Source organism: Tauraco erythrolophus, chromosome 4, assembly GCF_009769465.1.
Source record: "Tauraco erythrolophus isolate bTauEry1 chromosome 4, bTauEry1.pri, whole genome shotgun sequence".
In the NCBI taxonomy this organism is placed as follows: Eukaryota; Metazoa; Chordata; class Aves; order Musophagiformes; family Musophagidae; genus Tauraco; species Tauraco erythrolophus.
Window position 1 is genome coordinate 23,634,386 of NC_141468.1, and position 25,292 is coordinate 23,659,677.

The window sequence follows — 25,292 nt, forward strand, 5'->3', positions numbered from 1 at the left end:
TTTTCGTGGTAACCACACGTCGCACCATCTTTAATGTCTCCGGAACCCCGCCACCCTGAAACCCTACTGAGCGACGTCCTCTCACCCTCCTTTCTGCCAGCGGTCCCACCACTTGGCCCTACCAGGAGAGGCGTCGGCGCCTCCCCCGCGAGGCCCTGTGCCGCCTGTGCAGCGGGGGTGACAACACCCCTCCCCTCCCCGGCTCCACAGACATCCTCCCCTCTGCCTCTGAGTCGGGAGCAAAGGCGCCTCAGAGAGCCGTCTACCTCCGGGCGGGGCGGACCGGAGCGATAGGCAAGCCGCCCCCTCACAGCGGGGTGAGCGCACGGACAGCACCTCCGCTCATACGAGCCACCCCTGAGGGAAGGCGCGAAGCAGCCAGCGGAGCGGGAAGGGGGCGGTCACCGCGGCGTCACGTGACCGAGAGCGAGCAGCGTGATTGGCCGGCAGCGCCACGAGGGCTTGAAGCGCGGCCGTAGGAGGGAGCGCTGGGGCTGCCTGGGAGAGAGGGTGGGTTTGCTGTGAGGCGGTCCGGCATGCTCGGCCTCTTTTCTAAGGCGCTCTCCTACTTCTGGAGACGTGCAGGTGACGAGGAAGGAGGTGACAGATGGGCGGCCTCAGGTAGGAGTTCCTTGGACCCATTGTGCTGTTGTGGTGCTGGATGCAGGGCCTGTGTGCAGCTTCAGAGCCTTGAGGGACTTTGTGGTCTCATCCCCCGTGTGAGTGGGGCTGAGTCAAAACCTGTTGCCTTAAGAAAGGAAATCAGGAAAAGATGGCAAGCGTTTGGTGGATGCTTTGGGCTTTCCTTTGTGCTACTGTCTTAATAAATAAACCTTCTTCATCTTTCTTGGGCTGTAGAATGGAGATGAAAGTGTAGCTTTGATGTTTTGAGGCTCCAAAATGGTGTACACTTAAGATACTTCTAGTAGCATTACTCAATATAGCAAAAAGTGCCTTTTCGTGATGATGAATACAGAAAGCAAAAGGACTACCTACTGTATTAATAGTATTGATTGTGAGTGTAACATACTATTAGGTATGTTAGAAATCTAAACTAGCATGCTTCAGTCCAGCTTTAAGCCTGAAGTTATAGTGCAGAGCTGCTTACTGAAAGTTTGTGTGATATGTAAGTAGATACTACCTTGTATCCAAAAGACTTGAAATTCCTAGATCTCTGGAGAAACAGCACCACATCTCAGTTTGGGGTGTATTAACTAGAATATTATATAAACAAATTGGAAGAGTTAATGTATATAGTTCATTTACTTTTTCTACTTTTTCAGTATAGCAATCTTAAATGTGTTGAATTCCCCATACAAACATTGCTGAGAACTTCCTTTTGCTATGGGAAATTTTAAAAATACTTGTTGGCCCAGTGCTTTTGGGAGAAGCTGTTTAGCTTACAGGTATTTTCTTTATCTCAAGTTTTTCAAGGTATTTGAAAAAAAAAATTTAAAAAATATATATTTCCAAGTGTGGCATTCTGTACCTGAAATGGAATTAAACTGACCTGGCTGGAACTCAGGGGGAAGAAAAAAGTTTATGACCTTTGGAAGAAGGGCAAGCAACTCAGGAGGACTACAAGAATGATGTGAGGTTATGCAGGGAGGAAATTAGAAAGGCTAAAGCCTAGCTAGAAATTAGTCTTGTTACTGCCGTAAAAGACAATAAGAAAGTGTTTCTATAAATACATTAGCAACAAAAGGAGGGCTAAGAAGAATCTCTATCCTTTATTGGATGCAGGAGGAAGCATTGTGACAAAGGATGAGGAAAAGATTGAGGTACTTAATGCCTTCTTTGCCTTAGTCTTTAATAGTAATAGCAGTTGTTCTCTGAGTATCCAGCCGCCTGAGCTGGAAGACAGGGATGAGGAGCAGAATGAAGCCCCTATAATTCAAGGAGAAACAGTTAGTAACCTGCTATACCACTTACACAAAAGTCTGTAGGGCCAGATGAGATCCACCCAAGGGTACTGAAGGATCTGGTGAAAATGCTCACCAAGCCACTTTCCATCATTTATCAGCAATCTTGGCTTACTGGGAAGGTCTCAGTGGACTGGAGGTTAGCAAATGTGATGGCTTTCTATAAGAAGAGTCAGAAGGGAGATGTGGGGAGCTACAGGTCTTTTGGTCTGACCTCAGTGCCGGGGTAGATTATGGAGCAGATCATCTTAAGTGCCATCACACGGCACATACAGGGAAACCAGGCAATCAGGCCCAGTCAGCATGGGTTTATGAAAGGCAGGTCCTGCTTGACTAACCTGATGTCCTGTGACAGGTGACTTGTTGTCGTGGTTTAGCCCAGCCAGCAGCTAGGCTGCACACTGCTGCTGCTCTCACTCCTCCCCCTTGGTGGGGTGGGGAGGAGAAAATCAGGAGGAAAGAGCAAAACTGGTGGGTTGGGATAAGGGCGATTTAATAGGCCAAAACAAGAAGGGATAATAACTGCAATAATACCAGTACAGGAACAATACAAAATGAGTGCTACAACTGTTCACCACTCAGAACCCAGAACTCAGCCCTCTCCTGACCTGTGATGTGAATGCCCCTCCCCCAGCTAGCTCCCCTGATATATATACTCTGAGCATGATGTCATATGATATCAAATAATAGCCCCCTCGACAGTCTGGGTCAGCTGCCTTTGCTGTGTCCCCTCTCAGCTTCCTGTGAAAAACTTAACTCTTTCCCGGCCAAAACCAGGACAGCTGCTTAATGGATGAGGGAGAGTCTGTGAATGTTGTCCACCTAGACTTTAGTGGGGGCTTTGACACTCCCACAGCATTCCCCTGGAGAAACTGGCTGCTCATGGCTTGGATGGCTGTACTCTTCACTGAGTAAAAAAACTGGCTGGATGGCCAGGACCAAAGAGTTGTGGTGAATGGAGTTAGTTGGCTGCTGGTCACAAGTGGTGTTCCCCAGGGCTCAGTATTGGGGCCAGTTCTGTTTACTATCTTTATCAGTCTTCTAGACAGGGGATCAAGAGCACCCTCAGTAAGTTTGCAGATGACGCAATGTTGAGTGGGAGTGTTGATCTACTTGAGGGTAGGAATGTTCTATAGAGTGATCTGGACAGGCTGGATCGATAAGCTGAGGCCAACTGCGTGATGTTCAACAAGGCTAAGTGCTGGGTCCTGCACTTGGGTCACATCAGTCCCATGCAATGCTGCAGGCTTGGAAGAGTGGCTGGAAAGCTGCCCAGCAGAAGAGGACCTGGGGATGTTGGTTGACAGCTGGCTGAATAGGAGCCAGCAGTGTGCCCAAGTGGCCAAGAAGGCCAAGAGCATCCCGGCTTCTACCAGAAATAGCGTGGCCAGCAGGACTAGGGAAGTGATCGTCCGCCTGTACTTGGCACGTGTGAGGCTGCACCTTGAATAGTGTGTTCAGTTTCAGGCCCCTCACTGCAAGAAGGACATTGAGGTGCTGGAGCATGTCCAAAGAAGGGCTGTGAAGCTGGCGAAGGGTGTAGAGCACAAGTCTTATGAGGAGGAGTTGGGGGAACTGGGCTTGTTTAGCCTGGAGAAAAGGAGGCTGAAGGAAGACCATATCACTCTCTACAACTACCTGAAAGGAGGTTGTAGCGAGGTGGTTGTCAGTCTCATTTGCCAAGTAACAAGCAATAGAATAAGAGGAAATGGCCTCAGGTTGTGCTAGGGGAGGTTTAAATTGGATATTAGGAAAAATTTCTTTGCTGAAAGGACTGTCAAGCACAGGCTGCCCAGGGAAGTGGTTGAGTCACTGTACCTGGAGGTCTTTAAAAGACATGTGGGTGTGGTCCTTATGGACATGGTTTAGTGGTGGACTTGGTAGCATTAGGTTAACAGTTGTACTTGATGATCTTAGTGATCTTTTCTAGCCTAAATGATTCTATGATTGTACATACAAATGGGAGGGACAAGAGGCAGGAAAGCAGCCCCACGGAAAGAAATCTGGGGGCTTGGGTTGATGGCAAGTTAAATATGAGTCAACAGTGTGCACTGGCAGCCAAAAGGGCCAGCTGTGTCCTGGGATGCATCAAGTACAGCATAGCTAGCCAGCTAGGGGAGGTGATTGTCCAACTCTACACTGCGCTGGTGCAGCCTCACCTCCAGTATTGTGTGCAGTTTTGAGCACCTCAATATAAGAAGAACATCAGAGTGTCCAGAGGAGGGTGATCAAGGTGGTGGAAGGTCTTGAGATCAAGACTTAGGAGAAGTGGCTGAGGTCACTTGGCTTATTCACCTTGGAGGAGAGAAGGCTGAGGGGTGACCTCATCACAGTATACAACTTCCTCCGCAGTGGAGGGGGAGGTGCTGGTCTCGTCTCTCTGGTGACCAGTGATAGAACATGAGGAAATAGAATGAAGCTGCGTCAGGGGAAGTTCAGATTGGATGTTAGGAGAAGGTTCTCCACTGAGAGGGTGGTCCGTCACTGGAACACGCTCCCCAGGGAAGTGGCCACGGCATCATGCCTTCCAGAGTTTGAGGAATGTCTGGACAAGGCTTTTAGTCATATGGGTTAGCTTTAGGTAGTCTTGTGAGGAGCAGGGACTTGGACTCAGTGATCCTTATGGGTCCCTTCAAACTCAAGATATTCTATGATTTTTTTCATGCAGCTTAAAGAATGCTGTTTTTACAATGTACTTTGTATTTAACGAGCTTTCTTAATTGGTCGAAACCATAACTTGCCATAAGACTTCAGGACTTAAATGTGAAACTAATTAGTTGGCAACTGTTGGTATTTTTAGTTGAACAATAGAATGAATTTTTGATAGAAGGAATCACTTTTAGTAGCTTTTATTGCTTATTGCATAGTTCTGTAATAAAGTGATTTGTTTTTATGCTAACACTTTTCCTCTGGATGTAGGTGATAAAGAATTAAAAACTGTACAAGGAGTAGTGACAAGATTTTGCCATGATTATGGGATGATAGATGATATGATAATCTTCACAAAGGATGCTGTTACAAAAAATATGCTGCTGACCATTGGGCAGGAAGTTACTGCCACTGTTGAAGAGGATAAAACATCGGGTGGCCTGAAGGCCATCAGGGTAAGAGGTGGAAATAAATAGTAGTCTCGCTTTCTCTGTAAATATCTTGAGACTTTCTTTTCGAAGTTACTATAGTTTTAGCCTCCTGAAGCCTACAAAATAGGAGAAATTGCCCACCCTTCACCTAATGGGGATAAGTTGGTTTGGTTTTTTATTTTTATCTTATTCCATCTTCTTTAAAATGTTCCTTTAATACTGGTTCTTTGAATATAGGTCTAGATGTAGTGAATATGAAACTATTGGTTGAGATAATGGCATCAGAATTTGTTTATTCATGCTTCGTTGAAATATGTGTGTTTAAATTTTTGTGAGCTACAAAGTCAATTTTATGTTATTGTTATATGAATGGATAAGAAATTAAAAACAGGGGCTGCAAGCTTACTCTTTTTGCACAGAAGTGGATAAGAACATAAATTTCAAAACTTCCTGTTGTAAAAGATCAGTAACTTAATGTCATGGAGAGTTACAGAAATGGAAATTTCGGTGTCTTTCTTTCTTAACACTGTATTTGTAAACCTGCTTCAAGCTTGATTATACATTGTCACAACTTTAAAGTACTGTAATTTTTTTTAATCATATAGGCTGAACTATGTGATAATCTAGCTGAGAAGCTGAGTTGAGAGGCCCTTCCCCGTTTACATATTATGTAAATGTAACTGGCGCTTCAAAGACTGACAGCAGTGCAGAAGCAGCTGATAACAGTGATACAGAACTCATCTTCTTGACTTGTATCTGCTTGGCTTAGCTCATCATACTCTTAAGTAAAGCACTAGATTAGTGTACTTCATCTATTAAACTCACCCTGACCAGAAGTCCAAGTCAAAGTTTAAGCTGCTTGTACAGAGCAAACCAGTTTAACTAGTTTAAAAGTTAACTTTGAGTTTTCTAGTAAATGTGTGTTTTATAATTAAGCATCTTACTAGCTCATGCCATCTGTAAAGAATGTGATCAGCAAACCTAGTGGCTTCAGGGATCCTGTTTAAGATACAGGATGGCAATGATTACCCAAAGTATTCTAATGTATGTAGTAATCTTATTAGTAAAGTTCTGATATGCACATTTAATAAAAGTGTAAGTTACTAGATTGAAGAATTTGTCATTACTGTGTTAAATTAGCTAAGGATACATAAATTGGGGAGAGGAGATCAAAATCCTACATCGATTAGTATATAGTGTTTCTGATTCATCATGCCTTTCTTTTATGTGCTGTTCTGATTTTGGTACTTCAGAGGCATTTTGTTCAGTTGCTGTTTAAGCAAGTAAACTGACGTTTGAAGTGGTGATAGGGAGAGTTTGTAACAAGCAGCTCTTTGGGGTTTTTTTATTCAAATTATTAAAGGAGGACTATGGGGCAGTCTGAAATACATATAGTGCTTATAAATAGCATCTTGAAAAATTTTTTACTTTCTGAAATAGTGATGTTCTAGTTCCACTTTTGTACAATCAGATTGCTGGGGCCGGTCCTCTTGTCAATATGAAGAAAATTCTTAAGTAGACCTAAAGAAAGGGAAGCATGAGAAAGATTTGTCAAATCAACGTGTAGTTATAGTAGTTGTCAGTGTTGCAGCAGACGACTTAAGAGTAGTTTGTAGCTGTTCATTTTTGTGCACAAAAAACATGAGTAGTGAACAGTAACTGTGAGTATAGAATATATATATTCTATATATATAAAATATATATATAATATATATATATAGCGCTTGACTTCCAAAAGCAGTTGAAATTCTGATATTTATTTTAGGAATATATGTTTAACATATAATTGTAAATATCAGCTGTTTGAATGTTGGAGTTTTTTGTGTTAATAGGTAGACGCCATCCAGAATACATGGAGAGACTCCAATCCTACTTGTGATGCTTCTGAACCAAATATGAAAATATTAATTGGCAGTATTACCTCTCTCTCTAAGGATGGTGGCTATATTAATCAGAATACTTTTTTTTGCGATGGAAGATGTTTGCGAAGGTGTGTAGGGGCTTTCTGGTTTCCTCTTCCTCATTTTTTTTAATCTGTACAATAGAAATATCTTCTGATAAACTTGCAGTCCACATACCAAGTAAGTTCTAATAGAGCATATGTAGTGAAACAAACATAGGGATTTGGGTGAAGAAAACTACTTGTTTCTTCTCACTGAGCATAATTTTCATGTGGTCATGTAAACAAGTTACATGTAAGTGAATGTATTTTTCCACTAGTGTCTCTCATGTAGTTTGTCATAACCTACTGGGAGAAGAAGCACGAGGAGAAGTTTGGATTCAGTGGATCTGAATAATGCATTGTTCTGGCTGGTCATTTTATTTAACTTAAACTAGTTCTGTATGGGAGTAATGCAAGTGTCATCAGTAGCAATTAAACTTGAGGAATGTTCTGTTTTACATAGGCTTCAAACCTTGTGAAGGTGACTATGTGCAAGCGAAATATTTTATTAACCCAACAACATGGAGCAGTGAAGCAGTTGCTGTAACGCCTTTGAGATATAAGCAAGTAGACAAGGTAAATGTTCTGCACATTGTTTTTGGCAAGAGGAATCTTGTGTGATGTGAAGTTTTGAAGGTGGTTTTAAGTTGCTAATATCAGTACATCTTCTATAACACATCTTTAATTAAAAGATAAAACATATCAACTAATCTATTTATAGGATTATTTCTAAGATAGCAAAGCTTTTTGAGAAAGCATACACATTTTGGTTAGAACAGGAAGAGTAACTTATTTACTGGCTATCAGTTGTTGATTTGGATGCTTACTGTTATTTTAGTTACATTGGTTGTAATGAGGATGTGTGGGTTTTCAGACTTTTTTTAAGAAGTAATGACTGTGGAATTTATTATTCTTATTTTAATTTATCTCAGTGTTGTAACTTAAAAACAACTGTTGTCCCTTTTTTTTTTCATTTTAATGAAAATATTTTTCTCTCTAGGAGTACATGTATTAGATTTATGGTTTATTCTATTTGCCTTAACTGTATATATTGACTAATACTTGCATGTCAAGCATAGGAAACAAACTTCTTGTCTTGTGACTGCTAGTATTGAAGTATACATTAGACAAGTTGGCAAGCCACAAGACAGATAATCATGATTAAGTCAAATGTAGGTATTGTAGTACACACTTAAGTGGAACCTAGTGCTTATCTGAAGTAGTTGTGTTTCTTTACACTTCTAAATCTAAAGACAAACACAGTGATTCTAGGTTAGAGCTGTATGTTTACCTCCCGGGGATAACAGAAATGTTGGAATGCCGCTCTGTTAATACTAGAATGACTGTTGCAGGAAAAAAATATGCAATGGTAGTATGCCTGTTACTTGATATTATCCTCTTAAGCTAACACTAAATAACAAACTTTTACAGGTTCGGATTTCCAGCATTTGTGGAAGAAGAGGTACAGTAGATGAGAGTATATTTTTCACTTTGGATTCATTGAGACTTCCTGATGGCTATTCACCTTGTAGAGATGATTTAGTGAACACGGTTGTGGTGGAGAGCAATCAATCGTGTTACGTTTGGAGAGCTCTCTGCTTGGTGCCAGTCAACCAGGATAGGTAATATTCATTCTTTCATTCTCCTTCCACTTAGTAACAACTAGAGATGGATTATAATTATGCAGCTTAAATTTTCTTGTATCTGTTAAGCAAGAAATACTGGGAATTCTTCACTAGCTGACTAGAAGGCACGATAGATCATTGGGAAAATCAGAGTGGGATGTGATTTGGCTCTTGGTTTTTCTTCCTTTCCAGAAGGTGGAGACACAGAAGAGTAGCAGAACTTCTTACTTACTTACTTACTTCTTACTTACTTACTTACTTCTCTCTTCTTACTAGAGAAGCAGAACTAGTAGCAGCCGAGTTCAGGGTATTGCTAGGCAAGGAAGGAGTTTTGCATGGTTTTGTTAGAAAAGCGCCAAGCTCATGCTCTTACCTTGTGTTTCCTCTAATCTGTGCTCTTCTAGTGAGGACTTTATTGTTTGAAAACCATACTCAGCAAGACTGATGTAAAATGGATGTTTCTTTAATCTATTTTGCTTAAGATGTAGTGATTCTTCAGATATCTGTCCTAAATGGAATAGTTTAGTGATGCGAATAATAGAGATTTGTTGGGCTTGCAAATATCAAGCTGAGAGGTTCTGCAGGTACTTTAGATGGTGTGTGTGATGTGAGAAAGATCTGGACAGCTTGCAGAAAAGGTTGGAAAATGTTGATGATGTTCAGTATGGAGAAGAAGCAAAGTTTTGTGAAATAATCAACTACACAAATGTAGAATGGGCAACAACTAGTCAGTAGCAGTTCTGCAGCAGCAATCCAGAGAGTGTCTGTCCTCTGAAAAACCCAAATACCACCCAAATAGATATAAACAGTGCTATTACCTGTAAAATGTGTCAAATCTGTCACTCTCAGTGCTAACAAGGCCTTGGTAGGATTACTGAATCTGATTCTGCAGGCCAAAAGTAAGCTGTCAACCAATTGGAAAGTCCAAAGGAGAGCAAAAAGGACGTTCTGATACCCCTCAAACGTAGTCTTTGGGACAACTTGCCTTGTTCCATCTTTAGGAAATATAGCTAAGGGTGGTACATATGTCTTCAAAGGAGCTATAAAAAACGGAACAAGCTGTTATCACTGGAGATAATGGATATAATACGTTTTAAATTGTACCTAGATGAAGCTTGGAAGTGTTTACATCACTTTGCACAACAGTAGAATTTGTTCACTTTTTTCAGTTGGACCCTTTTTTAGTGATGGATTTTATACACAAAATTATTACTAAAGCAGGTTATGAAAGTAGACCTTAGGGTTGATTTCTCAGTTTTAGTGTATTTCCTACTGTTCCAAGAAATTGAGGCAGCTTAAGCTGCAATGGGAGACATCTAGTGGGCTTTGCTAGTAAATTGGTGTAGCTGATAAAGACCAGCTGCAGTCATTTTCTACTTTATTATATTAGATAACTAAGGAATACTTAGGTTGTGTAAGTATTGTCAAGATTATTAAAATATTTCCAAGTTATTTTCATGCCACTCTAAGTGAATAATTTCTTAATTGTAGAATAGAAACAATTTTTTTAAAGGCTTCTACAGGTAGCTGACACTGAGTTTAGAGCTCTGGTCACTGTCTCAGACAGGGAAGAGCATGTGACTTTGGTTTCACAGGCATTTTTCATCTCTAGTATGTGTGATAGTAGTTTTTAAGATGGCTTTTTGTTTTTCAGCTTTTTTTAATTTCTTCTTCAGTTTGCTGCTTTCAGATTGTAGCAGTAAGCAGAAGACATAAGTGCTTGGGGTACATGTTGAAACACTTCCAGTCTAGTTATTTTATCTCTTAAGCTCCAGTGCTAATCGGGACTCTTGCTGAGGGGCTGCTCTGTGTTACGTCTTGGTTCAGCGCCCAAAGAGATCTGTAACAGCTTCGATCACTGTTTCATTCAGCTCTTCACCAAAGATTAGCTAGCTTCTTGATCATTTTAGTCTTGCATACGAAGTTTTATGCTAGTTTATTGTGCTGCTGACAGAAGGCTTGTGTTTTTTTATTTGCTGCTTAAGTTAGTAAAGGTAATCTAATTGTCCTGGAAGTATTAAGTAGCTGAGAAAAAGTGAATGCTCTCACCTGCTTCTTCCCAAATACTGTGACTATGCTGTGGTATAGTGATTCTTAAACTTGTGCCAAATCAAAGATATTTGCTGAATCTAGTTGGGTTTCAAAATAGCTAGCTAAAGTTATTTTTACAGACAATCTCACTCTAATGGAGTCAATCTGGATGAGCCTTATGAAGACTTAATGAAAGACAAAGGAGAGTTGGAAGTATCAAGAATGACTGATTTTGGAACTCTGAAGCAGGGGGAATCTAAAAGAATGACCATTTGGATAGAGTAAGCCTTTCTGATTGTTCTAAGCTTGCTTTCGTCCCATCACTCCATGGTCTGTAAACCTGTCTTTTGTACCAAAGCTTCTCATAGTTGAGCCTTGTGGTTTGTTGTCTTCAAGTAACCCTCAAATACTGTGGATTTAAAGATAATTTCTCATTGAATTTAAAGTCTTTAGAATAGTCTTTTTATTGAGCGTCTATCTTGCAGATGGTGCTTTGAGACTCCCCAGTCCTATGTCTCTTATCAATCCTTATAAAATCCTTTCTGGAATGAGAATTGAAGTAATTGCTTTCACTTGTAAGTGTGTTTCATTTGAACTGCAAATGTGCTGTTGTCTTCAAAATTTTAGAACAAGAGAACTGATACATACTTATGTATTAAAAGCAGACCAGATTTTTTTCTAATTTTTTTTTTTAAACTTGAATGCTGAAGAGCTATGTTGGTGTATCCTTGAGGGTTTTTTGTTTTGATGGTTTTCTCTTTTGTTTTTTGTGTTTTGTTTTTTTGTTTGCTCCCCCCTCCCCCCTCATCTGGGCATAGAGACTCAGATGAAGTCACACCTGAGTACCCTCTATTTGTTGCTATGTGCTCTTTCCTAAGATTAGTTACCCAATGATAAAGTTTAAGTTACCATAGGTTTTTTTATACACAATATTTCTATATGCTTCGTATGGTAGTTGACATGATCTGGAAATATTAACATTTAGCAGAGGTTCTAGTCTTTATGAGTTAGAAGCAGCAGTGCAATTTCTTTCTGATAGCAGTTATGAAATAATGGTGAACAAACCTGCTACAGACTGTTGTATTTGACTTGAGGTAGAATTAAGCTTCCTAAGAACATAAACTGTGCATTTAATTATGTAATTAATCACATAACTACTTCTAGGAATAAAGGGAATATACCACAGTCCTTAATCAGCTGCAGATTAGCTGGATGGGTGAAAGACAAGCAATTCAGTTTTCAAATTCCTCAAAAATGTGAGAATAGTCCAGAAGGATATCTGTCATCTTTTCCAATAAATCAAGAAAACCTCTCAAAAGCTGCAATTAATTCATATAACGACAGTGGAGGAACAACATATGAGTCATTGAATAATGCATCCATTATGAAGAATGGAGTCATTCCAGGTACAGTGAAATGTTAACATTTGAATACTGAGTGTTAACTCCTCAGAAGGCCTGTAGGTTTGTTTGAGAAGACTTGCCTATGCTAGCAATATCAACTGTGGTAACAATTATTATAATGTGTTTGCTACAGAAGGAATTAAATCTCAGGATACAAATTCATTAAGGACAGAAGAACACTTCTGCTTGGTGAAAGATGAACATCTACACAATGGAGAAAATAAGCAAAGAGATGATGTGGAACAACCAATAGAGCATGTCAATATTACTGGAGAAATTGTCATACCACCAGGTGGAAAAACATTCATAGTGATCAGATGCACAGCTGTGTAAGTATTTCTTTCCATTGGTTCTGACCAATACAATGGAAACAAGTCATAAAAATTGACTTAATGTTTCCCTTATTCTGGGCATAGTTCTTTTTTTGGCGTAAAGCTAAAGTAAGCCAGTATGTATTAGCAAATGATGTGGAGACCTATATTAGACCTTGAAAGTAGTTAGTATTTTAATGCTTGAGTCTGATTTTTGTAGAAAGAAAATGGTATTAGTAAATGAAGAAATATAGTAGGAGTACATAACTTTCCTAAAAAAAATTTAAAAAAACCCCACTACAGTAAGATGAAGATAATACATATGGCTGGTTATATTTTTTTTCAGAAAATCCATTGCTCTATGAGCACTAGAGCTAATGTAGATTTCCTCGGAACTTTTGTGTTATGTCTGATACGTTTCTTCCAGTCTTGGTACCCTGACATCATGTTCATGTTGCTGCATGCCTCAGTCTCAAGCTTCCCTGTCCTGTGATATTAAATGCAGGTTATGTATGCTGAAATAAAAAAACTTTCTTCCTTGGAGGTGTAATTTGTAGAGGAAGTGGCTTGCGGATCTTAGAAATCCCTTGAAAAAAAAAATACTTTGAACAAAATATTTTGTGAATTTAGTTAAGAATAAAAAGTGGCTTTGTGTGAGCTCTTTCAGAATTCAAGTAGGAATCTCATGCTGGAAAGCTCACTTTCATGTACTTTTCACTTACTTCCAGCTGTAGCTCTACAAATGTGTACCACAACCATTGGTTCTTATGATCATTCTCTAAAAGTTGGACAGGGAAAAACAAGGTTAGATGGTCTCATTCATCTTAGTAACACTGCATTAACTTTCACACTACTTCTGCTACCATTTAAATAGTGAGGCAAGGGGCAGAAATTTTCGTGGGTGGATGACTTAGCTGCAGTTTGAAAGATAAGCTGCAGACATGGCCTGCTTTTGTGGAGAAAGACGTGTAGAGAGAACGATTTATATTTCATTGGTGATCTGTAAATGCCACAAAGCCTGAGAATCTTCTAATAATAGAGAACAATCCACATAAAACTCTGTGGGAGGCTGCCACTTGAAAGTTAACAAGTGCTTGCTGGCCACTTCAGAGACCGTAGAGGCTGCAAATTTAGCTTATAAATGTGGACAGTGCAGTGTCTACACTGAGTTTGTGTATCAGAGAAAACCAGGCTATAATTTTAACCTGATCAGGTAGTGTTGGCATGAGAAAGTGGTAATCCTGCCAAAGAGAAAGTAATCTGAAATCCTTCTGAGATGCTTTTGTTTCAGGCACGTAGTAACAGTGTTGGACTGTGTAGTTAGTGCTGAGAGGAGAATTGGGCTCTGTGTAGCGCTGAGATGAGTTCATTAAGGGATTTCAGAGCAGATAGTGTGTGTTACATCTTCTGTGTTAAGTTCCTTAGAAATCAGTCTGAAGAAACTGTTCGCTCAGATCTTTCCCCTCTGTCACTCCCCAGGCACCACTTACCACATATAAAGCATGTTTTTCAGAAGTAGAGGATCTCTCCCACTTTCTCCACTTGATGTGTTTAGTTAGAGTTCAGTTCTGAGTAGCCTTAGCAAGATGGAGCAAAGCTGTTGCTGTGAACAGTGAACGGATATGCTTTGGGTTCCTCTGATGGAAATGTTTGGCTAGTCTTTTTCAGTAACAGTAATTCCAGGATGTCCTTGTGACAGAAATATTAGTTCTGTACCTAGTGTGTTGAGGGAAGGGGTTTTGCTCTTTATCCAAGCTTTTGATGAAATTAGGGGTTTGAGATTTTTATTATTTTTTATTGTTATTTTTTGTTACATGGATTGAGCTCGGGATGGGGAGTAGGGTAATTCCTCACACTTAAGTTAACCATTCTCATATGTTACTGAAATGAGAATCTAGAATTTTATTTTAAAGAATACTTAGGCTGGGGAAAATAAAGCATGAACTTGATGGTTTAAGAACATAACTTCTGCTTACTTGAAGGAATCCTGGGTACAGTAAAGAACTCCTGTTGCTTGGTTTTTCTGATTTTACTATTGGACGCTATATTGAAGCCACTGTAACAAATGAAGAAGAATTACTAATAGCACCTGTGGAACCATATTCTCCAAGAAAGGCTGAAATTATTCCAGAACCTCAGCCAAGGAAGACAACAGTGGCTGTCCCTAAATGCAGAAGGTACTGTGAATTAGAGCAAAAAATAACACTTACCTAATGCTGCTTTATTTGGTATTGCTACATCTAGTCTATAGTGCTGACAAAGAAAATGTGAAACTGGAAGAGTCTGTACATATTTATATATGTATGTTGTAAACAAGATAATTGTAGACATTACTGATAGAAGTAGTTGGTTTAGTAATAAACTGCTTGGTTTCTGTGCAGATTTGCCAAACAGGAGTTCTTTCTACTATATAATGTAATAAACACTGTTGCATAGTAATCTACAAGTAGCAAGTAAAATTAAGGAAAAAAAGATGGGAAATTGAAAATAGTTTTCCGAGGGGGTTAGCTTCTTAACTCCTCAAGGAACTTTGACATCTATATCTGATAAGTGTTTTCTGTCTTTCATTCAGAACTTTTCCTTTGAAAATAAGCAAAGCTCCCATTGTAGTATTTGCTTAGTTATAAAAAATATCCGTGAACTGAAAAATCAAACACATGAGGTTTTCAAATAATCTGTAACCGAAACACTTACCTTTCTTCCCAGTATAGCAAACTTCTCAATTGTTGTTTTGAAGGAATCATTGGGTCTGTCGTGTGTGTGTGTATATTTTGGTTTTATAGCCTTGATGATGTGGCATATTAATTGGCTATTTTTCACGTATATACTTTGAGAAAGCTAAATTGTGTCCTACGTTTTTCTTTTAGAAATCACAGAAAGCAGTTGCCAAGCTTTTTGCCCCATTATGTCATACCAAATGAGTTAAGAAAATGTGTGGAGCAGAAGTTAGACGTACTGACCTTTCAGCCCCTCCTAGCAGAGGTATGCAAGTGTAGGTTTATATAAGAAAATATATTTTATGGAAGTGTGTTGGTTCAAGCTGGCCTTAATTTAGCAAAACTGTGTAACCTTAGTGTAGTAGAAGATGATGTAATGCTGTTACCAAGTAGACTTAAGACTTTAGTCTGTATCCTGTAAGCTCCCTGGGTTTCAGTATGTCACAGAATCCAAGCTTACAAAAGGGTAAATGTGAAAAACTGAAAAGAGAGTAAAAGTATCCTGGGGATGGGGGATATTACAGAAGCTGAACAAAGATTCCTCTTCACTCTCAGGCATCATTGGAAAGGGTTTTTTGAGGTGTCAGAACAGTAGTCCAGCAGTTGTTTCATAGCAAATGAAAGCAGAAATTCCTAAGTTATTGCAATAACAGAGGATTGTTTTCTGGTTGTTCAAAACTTTTTTTTTAAAATCATCAAATTTAATTCACTACGGCTTTTTCAAATTCTTCCTGCAAGTATACAAGTATAGTGATTTCAGAATACGTACCAAAAAAACCCCTAAATCTGAAGTCTAACAAGAATATTAGTGATTTCTTCTCCAAAACTCTGTCCTAATTTCTGATAGAGCATTACTGCAATGCACTTGGTTTTCTTCCTAACTTTTTAAGGATTTATAAACTGGGGCTAATACTTAATTTTTCAAAAATGTAAAAGGCTATATCGTCTGCTTTCTAAATAGCTCACACAAAACCTGAGATCACAGCATTAAGATAGCAGGTTAGTGTTTCTCTCTCAAAAAGAAGATAAAACTCTAGTGGTTGAAATAATTTTATACTGAAAGCCTGCCATTAATGGTAACTCTTTTAAAGCACACCTTAAGTTCTGTCTGGTACTGGTGGCTGTTTTAAGTCTGCTCCAGAAAGCACTGCTCATTCACCTTGTCTTTGAGTGAGAAGATAGCAAACAGAGCATTCTATGTTTTCTTTCATTCTTCTGGCTGCATTCAGACATGGTCTAGATAGAGCTTTGTGCTGTTGGGAGAATAGCTCTTCAGTCAGATGCATTAAGCTCTGAGGGGAAAAAGTTCAGTTTCTTTCAGCTTGCCATAAGTTGTATAATTGTCAGCCAGGGCCAAGACTGATATGACTGACTCTCTTTGCCTGTCTCTGCCCAGTGTACTTAGACTTTATGCTTTCTGGGATTGCTAAGCATAAATTCACTTTATGGACTGCACCCGAATTCAGATGTTGAAACTGCCATTGTAGTAGGGAGAAACTTGGTTAACTCTTTAGCTGACTGGCTATTGTATCTGAGGTCCAAGGACTATATTGATTCTGCTTTGACTACTGGAGGAGTTGAAAATATTAGCAGGTGTATAGATACATGTATTTCGGTGCCTCAATTGACAACACAGTTGCTGTGCAATCTCTCTTAAGAGGTGTTTTGTATAATGTTAAGAATAGTGGGTTTCATATCTTAGCATGGAAGTTACAACAATAATGTATATTGGTTTATTTTTCAGCGCCTTAATCTAGATAATTATAAAGCAAACTTTTCTACTCTCTTGTGGCTTGAAGAGATCCATGCAGAAGCAGAGATAAAAGACTTTAACATGAGTGGGGTTACTTTGAAAAGGAATGGGAACTTGTTAGTATTGGAAGTACCAGGAGTGGAAGAGGGCAGACCTCACCTGATTGCAGGTAGTAATTGTAATGTGAAATAAAGCCAAATAGCATGTTGATCAATATTTTCAGTGCAATACAGACTCAGCTGCTTATTCATTTGTTTAAAGAAGTCTTTCACACATTTGAGCACAAAGTTATCAATCTACGCTACTGAACAGGTGAATTGCACTTAGTGTCATAGGGTGAGTCTTACAGTGACTGCTGTCTGAAGCAGCACCGCATGTGTCTGTTCTTATGCATGTTCCAATACTTCAGGATTTTTCATTTACAAAAATTGGTGGAGCTTTCAGCAAAAATAAACTGTGCAATTACAACTTAAGACAATGAGTGTATCAAAAGCTAGGAAAGTAACTGAAATTTAATTCAGAACCTCAAATAATATAATAAACAAGATACTGTTTTCAGGAGGTGTTGTCTGATGGCATCAGTATTGGATGCCTTTTAAAATGTAATATAGAACATTACATATCAATATGGCATTTCAGAACAGATACTCATGGATACAACAACTTTGTGGAAGTTAGTTAATATCTAACATCCAGCAAATTCCTCATTTAACCATGCAAAAGAGGAAGAAATTAAGTGCTGCAGTGAGAATTATGCTATTCTTTGTAATAGTATGTTGCCTTTTAACTTTGTTTACAACTAGGTGATAAGGTGATACTGAAAAGTCAGGTCTACTCTGAGCATATCATAGAGTACGTTGCGTATATTACTGAGGTAAGTGAGATGTATTTCCTGTTGAAAATACTGTAGTCCACAGGTTTCAAAGGGGAAGCTGGCAATTCATGGAGTTAGACTAGTTTAACTTGACTTCTGGGAAGCTAAAGTTTCTTTATCTACATTGAGTGGTGATTTTGTATTTTTATTGTATTTCTTGAAGACTTTGACTTCCCTATTCTTTCTAGATGATGATCTTTACCTGCTCTGAAAGCATTCATAACATAATCTAGATATGCAATATGTTGATAGTGGGTAAATCTCGGTGTTCCTTTTGGAGGTGATGGGCGAGTTCAGTGTTTTGAGATGCTTCTTTGTGTTTGAAGTACTAAACCTTCATCAGTAAACTGACTTTTTTTTCCTCTTCACAATAGATATGTAATGAAGATGTTACTCTTAAATGTAATGCAGACTTTGAACGGTCTTACAACTTGGAACCCATGGATGTGGAATTTGTTCATTGCAGGTATTTTTATAAGTTTTCAAAAAGCTGCATTTAATGTTTCCTCTAGTAAAGTGACTTTTAAAATATACATGGCTGTCAGTTGGTTATTTTGGTGGATACAGATAGGAGAAGGACATAATTAAGATCTTGCCAATTCTTTCACCCTTTTCCCTCAACACACATTTGCCTCTACATTCATTGGTAAAAGACTGCAACTGCAGTCCTGATGTACAAAGAATTCTTGTTTTAAGCCTCTCTAAACGATTGCACCAGTGCCAGGCAGTGAAATGGTGAGGGGGGAGTGTTTTGGTTTGGGGTTTTTTGGTTTTGGTTTTATTTAAGAAAAAAATACACCAGTATGGCTGCAAGACTATGCAAAAAAAAAAAAAAAAATTGCTGATATTAACCACCCTTCTTTTTATACTTTTGATTTATTCGTGGGATGTTACTATCTGTACAGAGTTGCTTAACCTTCTCTGTAAAATCAGCTTTGCAGAGAACTACCTTGAAAGACTATCTAAGTCTGGAACATCAGGCCATCTTTGTCACACTGAAGAGCTGGAAAACATATGTATCAATGTTATTCATAGCAAAGCTGTTGCTTGACACTCTGCAGCATGTTTCTTGATAGATGCTTTTTTAAAAAAACAAAAAGTGTTTTTCTGTAAAGCCTCTGTTCTTAGATGCACTAGTGCATAGTAAAAAATACCGGATACCCTGTAGGTGTGTGCTGTTGTAGTTTATGTAAATGTAGGCTCTTAGTTTAATCTGCAAATTTGTATTCTGATAACAGGATTAGTAGCAGGCGATGCCACTTGGCAGTTGAGCAAGCTATCTACCTGGGTGAAAAAGGTACACTTCGCTTAACTTAAGCTGTCTAGAGGAGTTTGTGGGGGTCTTGTGTTTTATATTGCTTTTACATCAGGGCATACTGAGAAGAATGTTTTGTAGTTTGTTCTTAGATGAGTTTTCTGTAACTTTTTTTTTTCTATTAAAAAAACCCACAAAAACCTGTCTGAATCTAGAGTAGATGTCATCAGAATGATTTCATCTGTTGACCATCACAGGGGAGAGGAGTGGAAGCAAACTGCTGAGAACTGTTTGAACCAATAAGAACCGCAGAAATCATACTGTTATAACAATAGGAAGTGAAATGTCAGCGTTTTGTGTTACCTTAGAACTTAGTAGAAAGCACTGATTTCCTATTTTACAGTTGAGTAGAACAATCTATATGAATTTCACACAGGTTTTTGCTACTTTTATGTTAGTTCTGATAAACCAGTTTTGGCAACTTGGAGCAAGCTGATACATCAGCAGTAATATTAATCAGTGAAATGTGCAAAGTTTTTTGTGTGGCTTTCAAACCTCTCTGCTTTTTCTCCTCTAAATTTGAAGTGTTATTTCCAGAAAGGCTTGTCTTACAGTCACCGCAAGCTATCAAGACCCAGAGTACTACTGAGTATTGCGTTGTTGATGATGGCCTTGAACAATGTTCCCAGCGGGAAAGTAAGGTGGTATCTATTCTCTAAATGTTCCTTAAAATGCTGAATACCATTCAGATTGCTAACATACCTACTGTATAGCTGTTATTCGAAAGGAATTGCATAATGGAATGTCAAAGAATCAAAGTTGTATTCTGTGGCTTTCTGAAGACCGAAGTTTTTGTTTGCTGCCTGGGGACAGGGGATTTTATGATAACTGATACTATAAAGCTAACACTCCCATTTCAAAGGGAAAGTGCTTGTAGAAAAAACTGTACGATTATAATTGGGATTGTCAGATTTGCCTGAGACTAGTTTTCGTAGCTACTGTTACGTAGATGCTTAAATCCTGTCACTGTGGCAGGGAATAATCTTATTGTAGGAGGCAATCATACTGTTCTGAGTAGATTTACCCAGGCTTCTTAACTGCCAGTTAAATGATGTGAAGAAAATATAGAAATCTTTCTTAAAAAGGACTTAAGAAGGTTATCTAGTCCTCCTTTCTATTTGAAGCAAGACTGTCACCAGCACTAAATCAAGCCATCTTGGGGGCAGGTAGGAGATGTTTCTTTAGTTCTGTCTAGAGGTTCCACAGCCTCTGCGTAACCTGTGCTTCACCACCTTTCCCCTCAAGATATTTTCCTAATTACCAGTATGAATCTTCCACCTGCAACTTGTCAATGTGGTGCCTAGTTTGTATCATATGTTACTACAAAGAAGAGTTTTTCCTTTCTTTTTGGAAATCTGATTTAAGCCATCATGGGACTGCCTCTTCACCTCCTCATGGCCAAACTAAAAATCCAAGCTCTCTCAGCCTCTCTAGTTCATAACAAGAACATGATATTAGCTCGTATACAGTTCTAGCATCCACAGTAACCCAGGATCCTGAAAAGGACCTGAGGAGTACTGCTCAGCCAGTGTGTTCTTGGCCTGTCTTGGTTCACAGAGCTATTCAGTCCCAGGTGTGGAGCTTTCCACTTCTCCTTACTGAATTTCATGAGTTTTCTGTTGGCTCTGTGGACAAGTTTCTTATGGTCCCTGTGAACTGAAGATGCACCATCAGCATTTGAGGTATGACTCTTGATTTTTGTGTTGTCTGCGAATTTGTAGAGGGTGTTATTTAGTCTTATCCTAGTCATTGATGAAGATATTGAATAATATCGCTCCCAGCAACAACCCTGAGTTGCTTAGTTTTTGACCAGCTTCCAGCTGAGTATCAAACACTATTGATTAATACTTTTTGAGCCCAATAGTTCAGTCAATTTCCAGCTCGTCTAACTGTCTGATCTAGGTGATGTGTCCCCAGGCCACTAATAACTGTTCAAGCAGTGCTTTTATATTTTGCTTGTCCTTCTTTCTGCTTGTAATAAGCTTTTTATAAATTCATCAAGAAGATACAAGCTTAGCTAAGCAGGCCTTCTGTTGAAATTCCCAACAATCTTGTGCAACAGGATGGTTTGTTTATGATCTCTCAATAAGCAACTTTTGGCTCTCCTGGGAACCTTTTTCTCCACATAGTAGTTTCCCAGACGACTTTGCCTGGTGATTCCTTACAGAAACTGAGGTTTGCTCTAGAAGGGCCAGAGTTCTGACTCTGCTGCTTTGCCTTCTTAGCCTTCCTCCAATCTTTCAGTCTCTGCAGCAAAAGCTAGTGTATGGACACATGCTCTTTGCTGTATACAAGCAGCAATTCTAGTAGAGTGTTATTTCTGATCAGTATGTCAGCCGTTTACGTTAGGAATCTGTCACCAACTCACTCTGTAGATGTTTCTGGGATAAATTGCGACAGATGTGTGAATGATTGAAATGTCAAGGAAGATGCACAACCTGTGATCAGGACACTGATGCCAATTGTTTGTCAGAAGTCTCATCCGTGTTGTCTTCCTTCTGGCGGGGATTTGTTACAGACCACCAGACAACATTGCTGCTGTTCTATTCTCTGCTGGTAACAACTCAGACGCATCTCTGGTTTTTGCAATTTAATAACGTACAGTCAAGGAGCTTCTGCACATAAATCCAGAGCTGTGCTCTGAGAGCAGCAGCACGACTAGTTAATGTTCTGCAAGATGCCTGCTTCTACTGGGGCCTTTCTATTTGACTAAAAGGATGGTGGAGAACATCACCTGGACTCCTTATGTTTACCCTAGAGCTATATGATCCTCCCCTTGATCTGTTCAAGGTGTCACTAGTACCCACATGGGTAAGCATCAAAGAGAGTAGTCAGAAGGACTAGATGAGCCTTGCAGTCTTTCCATGACTTCATGGCTCTGGGGAAGCAGCAAACATCTCTGGATGATATCTATCCTGTACAAGAAAGAGTAATCAACCTCGAACGCCCATCACTTCACTTGATGCATCTGGTCCAGAACCTTGCAGAGACCACATTCCCTACAAGCAGTTTTTGCCCATGCTGCAATCTGAAAGAGGTATTACCTTGCTTAGTGGTATAGAATGTGAATGTTAGCTTTTGTGGGACGAAACGAGTTATTCAGCCATGGCTTCAAAATCCTCATCTGAGCCTGCAGAGTATTTTTGAGATTAATGTTAACATAAGCCATACTTTTAGCAATCTTACGCTTAAGGTGGGAATTGGTAGCACCTGCTTCTACTACTCTTGTATTTCGGTCTTCACAGTAGATACTTTATTTAATGGAATAATGCTATTTAATGGGAGAAATTAAAACTTAGCAACTTCAAAGTGTTAGTGAAGATAGCTGTCTGTCATCTTAAGGTTATAAATGCATTTATCTTCACTTGCTGTTTTCAGGTCAAAAAACTGCAGAACAAACAGGCAAAGTGCATGGCATCAAGGGAGGTGAAAATAACAGATGCGATGAGAGTAGCTGCACAAACAAGCCAACTTGGTACACTTTAATACTTTATATTCAAGTATAGGCAGTTCAGGATTGCAATCACTTTGGTAAATCAGGGCTGAGTAAGATACCTTTTAGGTGTCCTCATGCTCTATCTTTTAGAGACAAATTCGCGAACAGTACTAGCAGGAAGTTTCATTGGAGTCTTTCTGTGGATTACTTGAACGTCTCCAGTTCATAGAATCGCAGAATAGTTAGAAGGGACCTTAAAGATCATTTAGTTCCAACCCCCCTGCCATGGCCAAGACAGCTTCCCCTAGACCAGGTTGCTCAAAGTCCCATCCAACCTGGCCTTGAACACTACCAGGGAGGGGGCAACAAACATCTAGTGATATATTTTGTACTCCGTAAATTATGATGTCCCAGTCACTTCCTGAAAAATTTTTGGTTATGTTCAAACTCTCCAATTTGTTACTGGGATGCTGTGTCTCATCTTCGGGATAGCTACTTTTCCAAAGATGCTAAAACTTTAGAAGAGCTTTCAGAAAGCCCAAATAATTCCTATGCTTTTCTGGAAAGTATGACTTGAAACATCTGTGTACTTCATTGACAGAAAGGGTGATTTTATCACTTTGTAGCAATAAGATGCCTAAATAAATATGGAATGGATTCCCTAGAATGCACTTCTGTCCAAAGATTAGTAAGAATCTGCTGTGGAAAGCTGAAGCTAGACTAGTTCAGAGAGGATTAAGAAAAAAACTTCAGTAGTTGTGACTTAATACTGGATATCTAGTACTGGTACTATCCCTAAAGTACCAGTTACTGAAAGCTACTGAAATTTTGCTGTTCTAGGACAAAAGAAAAAAATGAGCTTGGTGCTAAAATTACTGAATAAAGTTTTTACAGATTGTTGGGTTACATAATCATAGTCCTTCTCTGGCCTTCAGTTTTAGTAAAGATCCAATACCCTTCTGAAATATTAATGACTTATTTTCTACATGCTGTTCTAGGAAATCAGAACTTTTTAGAAATTCTTTAGTTGTTACCACATAAGGAAAATGAAATTTTTTTTGAAGCATAATGTGAATTAAAATTGCTTTAATCTACGTGTATTAGAAAATACTTATGTGGAGTTTTAATATATGCTTATTTTGATTATAGTTGGTGAAACTGTGACACTTAAACAAAGAGCTGGTGAATTTTTCAATCCTATGCTGAATGAGCAACAGAAACTGGCAGTGAAAAGGATACTGAGTGGCGAATGTCGTCCAACACCTTATGTTCTCTTTGGACCACCAGGAACTGGAAAAACATTAACAGTAATTGAAGCTATTTTACAGGTAGTGGTGGATTAGTCATCTCTAATCTTCTTAGTTTTGGAAGACTTACAGTAATTCTGTTAAGTACCATCATATTTTTTTTTTTTTTCCAAGGAGTTTTCAAAATACTCTTAAGATCATTTTCTATAGCTTTGTGAAAAAGGAAAAAAATCTTTATGGAATTTAACAGAATTCCTGAATGACTTATTTTCAAGTTGCCTTGTCTTTGTCTTTAAAGCTTTAGTGAACAGTATCTGACTTGTGATTCCAGTAGTGCGTGATATGCTCATGAAGCACAGGTATACATTAATATGAAAGCCATGAATTAATTCTGCTGTTGGTACACTCTGTTTGAGAGTACTTAGTCATGGCTGTCAAAATTAGCATTCCTGAACTGCAAGAGAATGGATGGATATAACATGTATGCAAAACTCTTCTCGATTCTGTATTCGGTGAAATAAAAAGAGCATGTTTTGAGCTATTGCTGCTTCTCTAAATAACCTTTTCTTCATGTCCGTCTTCTTTAATGTAGATACATTATACTCTACCACATAGTCGAATTTTGGTTTGTGCGCCATCAAATGCTGCAACAGATCTGATTTGCTTGCGGCTGCATCAAAGCAGTCTGCTAAAACCAGGAGCTATGGTCCGAGTTAATGCCAGCCTCAGATCAGCAGAGGTAAATATTATAGATACCTGCCAGTTAATATTTCCATTTTAATATCTTGATCTTAAAATACTGATGTAGTAATGTAACTGTCCGTGGTTATTAGGCTGATTAGACTTGCTTGGAATGCAACGTATGAACATATTACTTCAGGTTTTCCAGAAGATTAACTAGAAAATGTTGATAACAGTCCTTAATTTAATCATGTGAGTGTGAGTGCTTAACTCCACAAGCAGCACATACGTATCGGTGGGATTTTTTAATGTGGTAAGGTGCTTTGACTTACAAAGCTATCCTGAAATCTGTTACTGAAGTCAAGCCTTTGCCTCCAAATTTAGACTGCTTACACAGAAAAGTAAGCAAATAGAATTGTAATCTTTATATAGTACACACACATTGTGTGTGCATTTTATATATATGTATATGAAACATCCATATGTTCCATTTTGATCCTTACAATAAAGAAAACACAGGTGCCTTGGATATGTACTACTTTGTTTAGGCAAATTAATGAAGAATTCATTTTGGTGTATGAATGGGTCTAAATCTAAATGTTTTGCTCAGCTTCTAAAATAATTTTCAGTGGCCTTTTTTATTCAAATTAAAACATTTAGGTTTAGAGCGGCATTTTGTTTTACAAAATATTTTGTTGTTGTTTTTCTGCAGCAAATTGATGACATGGTGAAACCTTACTGCAAAGATGGTGATGATATTTGGAAAGCATCATGGTTCAGGATAGTAATTACCACATGCAACAGTGCAGGAATGTTTTATCAAACAGAAATACGGTAGAGTACTATAGATGGGAATGTCACTGAGATAGCTGGAAGTTACAAACCCACAACTTTTAGATACCCTCTATACTGTAACTCGAGCTATTTTAAGACAATTAATTGCTTGTGCCTTTAT

General features: G+C 38.7%; 1 protein-coding gene across 1 annotated transcript in view; it reads left to right on the forward strand.

Annotated features, from left to right (window-relative positions):
* The first annotated feature begins 536 nt into the window (after positions 1-536).
* The window catches only part of MOV10L1 (Mov10 like RNA helicase 1), a 34,043-nt gene continuing 9,287 nt past the window's right edge, over positions 537-25,292 (forward strand). Inside the window, exons 1-19 of the mRNA XM_009979304.2 lie at positions 537-621; positions 4,842-5,026; positions 6,835-6,992; positions 7,408-7,520; positions 8,376-8,566; positions 10,741-10,881; positions 11,765-12,006; positions 12,137-12,332; positions 14,297-14,491; positions 15,182-15,296; positions 16,776-16,953; positions 17,588-17,658; positions 18,033-18,124; positions 18,897-18,955; positions 19,499-19,614; positions 22,352-22,382; positions 23,559-23,737; positions 24,249-24,395; positions 25,050-25,171. Coding sequence (XP_009977606.2) covers positions 6,938-6,992; positions 7,408-7,520; positions 8,376-8,566; positions 10,741-10,881; positions 11,765-12,006; positions 12,137-12,332; positions 14,297-14,491; positions 15,182-15,296; positions 16,776-16,953; positions 17,588-17,658; positions 18,033-18,124; positions 18,897-18,955; positions 19,499-19,614; positions 22,352-22,382; positions 23,559-23,737; positions 24,249-24,395; positions 25,050-25,171 — 2,243 coding nt within the window. The 5' untranslated portion in view covers positions 537-621; positions 4,842-5,026; positions 6,835-6,937. The remainder of the gene's footprint in view (positions 622-4,841; positions 5,027-6,834; positions 6,993-7,407; positions 7,521-8,375; positions 8,567-10,740; positions 10,882-11,764; positions 12,007-12,136; positions 12,333-14,296; positions 14,492-15,181; positions 15,297-16,775; positions 16,954-17,587; positions 17,659-18,032; positions 18,125-18,896; positions 18,956-19,498; positions 19,615-22,351; positions 22,383-23,558; positions 23,738-24,248; positions 24,396-25,049; positions 25,172-25,292) is intronic.